Here is a 10,232-nt window from a genome sequence, read left to right as displayed (position 1 = left end):
AATACGTCAGTTATCCATTTAAAGCTCTAATCTTTTTCATTTTTCTGAAAACCCCATATGAAATCTTTGATTGGTCTTTGCCAATATCTATAGATACACAACTTTCCATAAATCTTAGATCTGTTTTAGCTACTAATCTGTACCTGAAAGGCTTAACGTTTGAATCTTTTCCATTTTTGTAAAATACCCAGTTGAAATCTTGGCTTATTTATGATGGGTTTTAAGTTATTGTGCATTTATGTTGTGTTTTTGTTATCATTATTATCAACTTGTTATGCACAATTTAATCCTACTGATAAATACTCTATAGATTGTGGATCTGCAAGTAATACAACAATTGGAAATAGAATATTTTTGTCAGATAATTTAGCTTCAAGTTATCTTTCAACTCCCCAAACTGTATTAGTTGATACTTCTGCTAATTCAATACCATCATCAGAATACTCACAATTATATAGAACTGCAAGAATCTTTACACAAACATCTACATACACTTTCAAAATCAGTCAGTCGGGTCGCCACTGGATCCGGCTGTTTTTCTTTCCATTTTCGGCTAGTAATTATGATTTGACTACTGCATCTTTCTCTGTTTCCACCCGAGATCATGCTTTGTTGAGTGATTTTAAGTCGAATGGTAGTTCTGTTAAGGAGTATTCTTTGAATCTTACATCTGGTGATCTTGAAATCACTTTTACGCCTTCAGGAAGCTCGTTCGCTTTCTTGAATGGTTTGGAAGTTGTTTCGGTCCCAGATGAGTTGATCCAAGATGATGCTATGTCTGTGACTCCTCCCGCGAGTTTTCGTGGCCTGTTGAATCAGGCCATGGAAACCGTGGCCAGGGTTAACATGGGTGGACCCATGGTCACATCTAGAAATGACTCCTTGTGGAGAACTTGGGTTCCTGATTCGGGTTTTTTGAAAAACCCAAATTTTGTCAGTAATGTGACGAATCCTAGCGCAGTTAGGTATCCGCCGGGGGGTGCTACAGAGGAGGATGCTCCTAGGAGTGTTTATGGTACTGTAGCTAGAATGAAGTCGGAAAATGACTCGAGTAGTAACTTCAATGTGACTTGGGAGTTTCCAGTGGATAGGGGTTTTCAGTACCTTATTAGGTTTCATTTTTGTGATATTGTGAGTGCGTCGCCTGGTGATCTTTACTTCAATGTTTATGTGCAAGATTCGAGTGTTTTGAAAGATTTTGATCTGACTCAAAAGGTGAATGGATTCTTAGCAACTGCTTATTTTGCTGATTTTGTGACACAGTCTATTACCAGCAATCAAATTCGGATTAGTATTGGGCCATCTGATGTAAAAGATGCTTACCCGAATGCTATTTTGAATGGTGTTGAGATTATGAAGATGAATAATTCGGATGGAAGTCTTTCTGGGAAAGATGTTCCGCCTTCAAGCAAACACACGAAAAGCAAAGTAGGTGTGATTGTAGGAGTGGTTGTTGGCGTGATCGTGACTATATTGTTGGCTTTCGTGTTGATCTGTGTGTATAAACGTCGAAAACAAGAACGACTTAATCAATCAAAGATCTGGATTCCATTATCCACGAACGGGTATTCACAGACGATGGGAAGCAAATGTTCTAATGGGACTACGATCAGTGCAGGTTCGAATTTCAATTATCGGTGTCCATTTGCAGCTATTCAAGAAGCCACAAACAACTTTGATGAAAGTGGGGTGATTGGAATTGGTGGTTTTGGTAAAGTATATAAAGGCGTTTTAAGTGATGGAACCAAAGTCGCTGTAAAGAGAGGTAACCCGAAATCGCAACAAGGTTTAGCTGAGTTTCAAACAGAAATCGAGATGCTTTCACAGTTTCGCCATCGTCATTTGGTGTCCCTGATTGGTTATTGTGACGAAAAGAGTGAAATGATTCTGATATATGAGTATATGGAAAACGGGACCTTAAAGAGTCATCTTTACGGGTCAACGTTTCCCAGTATGAGTTGGAAGCAACGCCTTGAAATCTGCATAGGTGCAGCCCGTGGGCTACATTATCTTCACACGGGTTATTCAAAAGCTGTTATCCATCGTGATGTGAAGTCAGCTAACATATTACTTGATGAAAATCTCATGGCTAAAGTTGCTGATTTTGGGCTGTCAAAGACCGGGCCTGAGCTTGACCAGACCCATGTGAGTACTGCAGTCAAAGGGAGTTTTGGGTACTTAGATCCAGAGTACTTTAGACGACAACAGCTGACTGAGAAATCCGATGTGTATTCATTTGGCGTCGTTTTGTTTGAAGTTTTATGTGCACGACCTGTAATCGACCCATCTCTTCCTCGAGAAAAGGTGAACTTAGCCGAATGGGCTATGATATGGCAGAAAAAGGGGCAACTGGAGCAAATAATCGATGTTAATCTAAAGGGAAAAATCCGGCCAGATTCTCTTAGAAAGTTTGGTGAAACCGCTGAGAAATGTTTAGCAGATTTTGGGGTTGACCGGCCTTCCATGGGCGATGTTTTGTGGAATCTTGAATATGTACTTCAACTTCAAGAAGCGGTTATACAAAACGACCCGGATGAGAACAGTACAAATGTGATTGGGGAATTGTCTCCACAGATTCATGATTTTAGCCATGGAGGGGACGATAACACCAATACTGGTGTTGGTCAGTTTGAAATGTCGAGTGGAGATGACATTTCGGGCGTTTCAATGAGCAAGGTTTTCTCACAGTTGGTGAAATCGGAAGGTAGATGAACAAAACAGGCGAAATTCCGGGTGTTTACAGATCAGGTTAATGCATTATTTGGTTTATTTCATACTATAGTTTGAAGGACAAGGACTTGGTGTTCTATATGTAGCTTTTTTTTTTTCTTCTATATGCTTTGATAAAAATGATGTAATGTAATTTGTATAACTTATTTGTTTATTTAATCTGTTTTATGTTGAGTATTTGAAACCATAAAAGTATGGACACATGATTTGTGTTTCAATTTTCAATTGATGAAATCTATACTTTGCAATTGCTTGTGTTTTGGTCTCATTGTGTGCAGTTTAAGTGATGTTTGTTATTCTCGGTTGCATTAGATAGCCTGAACAAAAATGTTGCAACTTTGGATCATCATGCTTGTAAAGTTTGTCACCATAATTATGGATTAAGTTGCAACTTATGAGACATCTCCATTAGTGAAATATTAAAGATTTGTTTTAATCAAGGATTTGTTTCTCCATTCCATGTACTAAAGGGGTCATTGAACCACCCTTGTAGAAGTCAATGTAGAACTCTGATGAACCCTCATAGGAGTCTTAGAAACACAAGGAACCTCTCGGACTCGAGTCTGAAAACATATCAGAACATATTAACCCAATTAGAAAAAGCCCAAAACTTCAACTTACTGCTTTTGCCATGAGCCCATAATGATTTGATATTACCCTTTCCCCTAAGGCCCTAATACTTTGCTCCCCTCTCCACTTTTAATTCTCTTTATAATTGATATATTGGTAAGGATTTTATTATTTATGAGTTTTTTTCTAAAGTAATGGATGTATATTGGAGTACCAAGTATTGAATATAGATATATAAGTGTAATTTTTTTTTTTTTTTGAAGGTGTGGATCATTTGCTCGCAACAGGGGGATCTAGCTTACGTTGTCTGAACTGGGTCCGCGCTAGAGATCCCCTTCACCCTCAATACCTAGTAGGAGGAAAAACCCCAATTAAACCGCCCAAAGACACGACATTTAGTTGGGATAAAACTCTGCCCCCTCTGCAGGACTCAAACCTGCTTCACTGGAGGATTTTTTTTGTGAAATACCTTGGAATGTCCTTCCCATGTCTCGAACTCGAGACCTCCAACATGAAAAGTTAGTACTCAACAATTGAGCTATTAGGGGAAGTACATATAAGTGTAATTTATAGAGATATTTTGTGGGGATTATGTTCTTTGACTTTGATTCTTTGAGTTAAGGTATTTAGATTGACCTTGACACTCTATTGTGCAATCTAGAATTTGTATTTATTTGTTCTTCTTTCTTTACTTGTATTTTGTTAGTATTTTATGAGTTATGACCACAATTTTTTTATAGTAATTAATCATTTTTAGTTAAAAACATGTTATTAGATATGAAAATCTACATTAAATGGGTTAAACGAATTGAATTCGTAGCTTGGGCCTTGGGCTACTAATACACCAATGCATTCAAGGACCCATATGAATTGAAATCCTAGAGCCGTCACTGTTTCTCAACCATTGGAACACATCCATCTTTTTGGTCAAATACAAACAATTAGAACACACAAAGGAACTAGACCTTTTGGGTCATACACAGGACAACATGCATACTACCCCTAAGCATAAAACAGATACAAAATCAGCTTGGTTGTGTTTGTTTACCATGGATTTTGAGACACTGAATCAAGTGACTTTTCTCATCGCGTCCGGTATCCTGTTGTCATGCTATGTTTCTATTGGGTCCCAATAGGAAAATATCAGGAATGAATTTTTGTGAGTTGAGATAATGTCTTGCCAGTCACAAAAGAGCAAGTATACACCTAAGGGTCAGAGTACATGTTTGATATGAAACTTGTCCACAAAACTGAGCTAGCTTGCATTTTCCAGACCGAATGACGAATATATATATATGGTCATACACTTGTACATCTACTTCAAAGCAATAGATCAGATTAAAAACCTTAAGGTTGTGTGTTTGCACACCAAAAAGCAGTTAAAAAAAAACTGACCTATAAGCAAAGGTGTCTTTTAAAAGCGAAATAGCAAATGAGACGAATTCACAAAATTGCAGACTGAAAAACATGAGCTACTATAATGCTTTTGATTACATAGTTCTTAGCAAATAAAAGAAGTTGTCAAGACTTAGTAAGTAAATGTTGAATACTAACACTTTGAACCATGTGACGCGATACAATCATGGTTCTCATCTTTTTCCAACAAATACATCATGATCCCGGAAGCATGAGATTTAAATCACAAACAGTCATATATGTACTGTTCTAACCAATTATGCACTACCATAACAAAGATCTTTTATAGATGAAACTTTTGAATCTTTATACAATATAAAGAAGGATACTTTATAGTAAAGACACTTTTTTTTTTTACATTCCTGAAAAGTTTTAGATATAAAGAAGCCTACTTTAAAAGGCTTTATATTGACGCATAACAAGTCAAGAAAACAAAATGGGCATAAAGCAACATTGGGCATAAACATTCATCTTCTTATTATTTGAAGATCAACAAGTTTCAAGAGCTTAAATACCAATTACACCAATAGTACTACCATTATCATAATCATCGTAACCGTAGTTATAATCTTAACAAATTACTATAAAAAAGAACCAAATATGTACGTGTAATTGTATTGAATTAACCGATCAAGAACAACAAGTAGCACACCTTATCAATCCATTCTCATTGCAATTCGGGCACCTAATCGTTATCCCTTCATCTTCCTCAAACACTTTCCTACTTCCATTGCAATTCGGGCAAGGCACAAATCGTGCATCACCACAATTATCACAAACAAATCCAGGATCAATAACAGGAAAGCCCTTCATGTAACTAAACAAGTCCCCATCTTCATGGAGCCTTTTAATCTCATCTGCACCACCAATATGTTTTCCCCTGATAAACACTTGTGGCAAAGTGAACCCTTTCCCTTCAAACACACTTTGTAACTCCTTCCTATAACTTGAATCCATTGAAATATCCCTTTCATCAATAAAAACCCGAAACCCTTTTAAAATTAAACGAATTTCGCAACAATCTTCATAAGTCTTTCTAATCCCTCTCAAACTAGTATAATATAACACAATTCTATCTTCACAACCAGATAAAAAATAACCCTTTTTTTCAACCCTGCTAATTTCACTAACATGATCATTTACTACTATTTTCGGCTTTTCGCGACCCAAATACCTAGATGACAACAATGCTTTATTATAACTAGAAACCAGATTAGAATCCATTTTCGCCAACAATGATTCCTCAGACAAATGCTTCCATAAAGGCTTAGTATCCGAACCCGAATGCTCCACCATTTCAAATGGGCCACCTAGCCCAAACCCAAATGAAACATATTCTTTTTCAATCTTTGCTTTTGACCCATTACTTGTTTTTCGATTATACAAATTGGGTTTCTTTGAATTCATTAAATTATCATCATCTATATCTATTATATCAAATTCTTCATCATCTAAACCTTCCATTAGCTCCCAAGTATTGATCACAGAATCAGGGGAAGAAACAGGGTATTCTTCAAGATTCTTGCTTTTGTCTGCCGGACCTGCAGTATTAGTAAGAGAACCATAAGTGGTGGAAGTTAGAGATACAAAATGATTAGAATCACCTTTATGTATAGGCGGATGATGGATTAAAGGGGTTGGTAAAGACATGGTTCTTGAAACAGGGGTTTGGGCCGAAACAGGGGTTTGGGCTGAAGAAGAGATATAATAATGATCTGAAAATGGTGAGTAAAAACGGTGATCTAAAGGTGATGAATTTGAGGAATTTGAAGGTGGGTTTTGGGTTTCAAGAATAGTTGTGGCTGTTGTGGTGATTGTTGTGAAGTGAATTGGTGGTGAAGACCTAGAAGCAGAGCAGCCCATTTCAAAACAGAGGATTTTAAATGTGAGAAAACTGGAAATGGGATGAGATTTATGGGTTGGGTTGGGTTTGGTTTGGAATTTTCTGGTGTTGATTTTGATAAAGAAGAAGATGAAGTTTTGATAAAGAAAAGACAGATTAGAAAGAGTGAGAGAGATAAATTGGGAATTTAATTGGAGGGTTGTTAGTTGGGGGAAGCAATTGACTTTAGATGATTTAAGTTTCTTAAAAATATACAAAAATAATCGTATAGTATTATTTAATGATGTTAATGTTTTGAGTAATTATTGTGTAAATTTATTGGTCGGTTAGATACTTGTTTTTTTCTTTTTTTAAAAAAAAAACTTAGATGCATGTAAATGTAAATTAACAAGGGTTATGTCACCTATTGACGGAGCTATGTGGTGATCAAAAGTGATCATAACAACCTCATAATGTATATAAAATTCTATGTTATTAGTAATATTTTTATAAATTTATTTACTTTTAAGATAATTAGCAACACCAAACTAATGTAAGTTAATTTTATAGTTTAACTTTTACCTTTGTTAATCTATATAAAAACTGTTTGAGTGATCCCACACTAAAAATTATGTCGACCACCGTTGTGACTCATTCCGTAAATGTTATGATGGCAATCCATAAAATAGCATTAAACTTTTACGAATTTTTTCAATAGGTTGTGTATTTTCAAGTAAAAAAAATACTCGTTGTTTTAAAGTAATTCGAATGAAAAGAATCTCACATGTATGTTTAGACTCATTTGATTTCCAAACAAGATGCTTTTTGCTAGAATCTTCTTTTATAAATATTATTGTTATTATTATTTTCTTAAAACTGTATTTGAAAAGTAAGAGGCAAGAATGCAATAGTAAAATTTCCATCGACAATTTATATTGGCAATTTTTGACAAAGAATACTCTTGTCCCCTTTCAAATTAGCACATTTTGACAAAATAGAAATCGGCAAATATAGAGTCGATTATGACAACTTTTAGCAACTTTTTTTCTCCTAAATGCAAGCTTGTGACTCCATCATACTTTTTTTGTTTGTTTTTTCGTGTTTGACAACTTTTAGCAATTTCTATCAACTTTTAACACTACACATTCCGTTTTGACAAATTTTTGGTAAAGATTTGTAAAAATTTTGTTGGACACATGACATTACACTATTGATCAAAAACCTTGTCAAATGTTAGCAAATTGACACTCCACCTTTGTGTCGAAGTCTAAATTAGCTTACCACTTAGCATGTTGCTTTTATTTTAAGTTGATTAAAATAAAGAATATAGTCAACTAAATTTAAAATACATTAGGTAAAGTTATTGCTATATTGAAATTTGAAAGTTGATTTCGATAGACCACTGATATAAAAATATATAAAAAAAAAACAAATGTTGTTATCATCTAAACTATTACTATATTATTATCTTTTTCTTAAGATGGGGAAATCTAACCTTTAATTAAATATGAAATTATATGGCCTTGCTTCTAAAAAAATATTATCTTTGAATTTGAAACTAGATAATAGAGTATGGTTCTAATCTAAAATACTTATTGATAAAGAACATTTTGATGTGAATTAAAAATATCAAAATTAACAAATCTAACAATGTTGTTACGTAGACAGATTTATTTAAATTAAAATATACCACACTTGCGTTTATCAAGAAAATTCAAAATAAAGATTAAAAAAATTAATTAACAACAAATAAAATAATACTCCAAAATAATCATAGATTTAAGTATCTTTTGCCCACATACCATACCATCTATCTAATATAGAACTACATAATAAGGGAGAAGACGATCGATCGAGTTTTATTGGTTATCGTAGCCTTTTCTTATACGAGTAGTATGTGATGTTTAATTACGATATGCTCTTTGTCGGAAATGGTCAATAATCCTGCAAAAAGGTTGCGAGCACCCCATATGTGGACAAAATGCGAGCACCCCACATGCTTTTTTGAAGGTATATAGCATACATTTATGACTCTTTAAAAAAAAAACATTTAGAACTACAATATTGTACCGAATAAATTAAAGAACCATTTAGCAAGATGTTAGAGGCCAAACAGTACAAAAATCTAACATTACAACTAGTTGCAAATATTATATTCTTCTTGAGATTTTAATTGTTAAGACGGTAAAATGAGTGATAGAATTGGATTATTGATCTACTCGTCCCAATCAATGCCCATCTGGCCAGAGGCGGAGCTAATGGGGGGACTAGAGGGTGCTCAGCCCTCGCCAACGACCAAGTTTTCTGTCGGAAGTTTTAGGCGACGAGGAAGAAAATGGGGGCTACTAGTTTCCAAGCCACCCCCAACTTATAACCAACCTTTTAACATAAATACTTTTATGTCTTTTGGAATGCAAATGAGATCAGGGAGAAGAAAATGATTTTTTGTTGTTGCTTTTAATCTATTTGTAGGTGTACAGATGAGGAAGACGACCTGCTTTTTGACTTATAGATATTTTATAATAATTTTCATTTTAGCCCCTAAAGTATTATGAACTCTTTATATACTCTTATTCTTCTAAAGTATATATAGTATTAACTTGTATATAAAGAAATAGAGGATGCAATGTGTAGATATGAAAAATAAAAGTGGGTATGAATACATGTACATTTCTATTTTGTTTTTCCATTCTTCATCTAATTGTATCTATCATAGCATTCTATTAAAAACTTCTATTTATTTGTATTTAGCACCTAATTATGCTAAAACATTGAAATATAATATTGTATCTTCTAAAAATATAGATTTTCTTTTAGTATTTTTAAAGACGTCATATTTAATTATGACTATACAATAATTGGAAAAAAAAAATCTAATAATTTTTTGGTTATTATTAAAAATTGACTATGATTTTCTGTCTAAAACTAAGAATTCATAAGTTTGTAACACTTTATTTATATCATAATGATATTATACATTTTCTAGCTATTTCGCTCCGGGCATCAAATAGGTCGGGACCGAACTTGAATGTGTCGTTACCTAGCCCCCGCCAATTCAAATTTCTGGCTCCGCCTCTGCATTTGGCCATCTTCTTCCTCCTATAACGAAACCATTGATACGAGTAGCTGATAATGGAGTCCACAAAAGGACCAATTCACGACTCTTATGTGAATTAAAAAAAGTAAATTATTGTTCCTGAATTTCTAAAGCTTTCTATCACACAACCTATATTATCATAAGGATAATAATTTTGATGTCACTTTTGTAGATGTCTTCCACGTGGTTTAGTACATTGTTATGCTCCATATCAAATGGTAGATCTTGATCGAGCCATTTATGACTTTTACCTTTCATATTTTTAGTTAATGTGTTTCTAAAAGCTAAAAAACCTTAAAGTTCAAAAAGCTCTTAGAAAATAGTAGCCGAAAACATCTTCGTGTATAACAAATCCGTTCAAAAAGATAAAATAAGATAAACTTTTTAAAGTCTAATCCATAGTAAAATTAAATGTCTATTTTTTTTTGTGTGTTATGCATTAAAATTATGTCTTTTTTTTATAACTTAATTATGAACATTTATTTATTTTGAGGTGTATTGAATACTTAACTAAGGCATGTTATAGTACATACTCGACTACTCGTATATTTTTGAGTCATATCAATGCGTAAAACACATTCGAGACCATAGACCAAG

General features: G+C 34.0%; 2 protein-coding genes across 2 annotated transcripts; one reads left to right on the top strand and one right to left on the bottom strand.

Annotated features, from left to right (window-relative positions):
- Positions 1 to 210: 210 nt before the first annotated feature.
- LOC122581459 (receptor-like protein kinase HERK 1) lies at positions 211 to 2,955 on the top strand. The gene has a single exon (XM_043753692.1). It carries the CDS (start codon positions 211 to 213, stop codon positions 2,710 to 2,712), a length of 2,502 nt encoding a protein of 833 aa, XP_043609627.1. The 3' UTR covers positions 2,713 to 2,955.
- A 2,214-nt stretch (positions 2,956 to 5,169) lies between these two features.
- Positions 5,170 to 6,772, bottom strand: LOC122581619 (uncharacterized protein At5g39865). The gene has a single exon (XM_043753862.1). The coding sequence runs from the start codon at positions 6,577 to 6,579 to the stop codon at positions 5,347 to 5,349; it is 1,233 nt and encodes a 410-aa protein (XP_043609797.1). The 5' UTR covers positions 6,580 to 6,772; the 3' UTR covers positions 5,170 to 5,346.
- Positions 6,773 to 10,232: the final 3,460 nt, after the last annotated feature.

This window comes from Erigeron canadensis, chromosome 9 (genome assembly GCF_010389155.1).
Source record: "Erigeron canadensis isolate Cc75 chromosome 9, C_canadensis_v1, whole genome shotgun sequence".
Lineage (NCBI taxonomy): Eukaryota > Viridiplantae > Streptophyta > Magnoliopsida > Asterales > Asteraceae > Erigeron > Erigeron canadensis.
The sequence above is the reverse complement of the archived record's forward strand: the minus strand, read 5'-3'. Positions and strand labels throughout refer to the sequence as shown.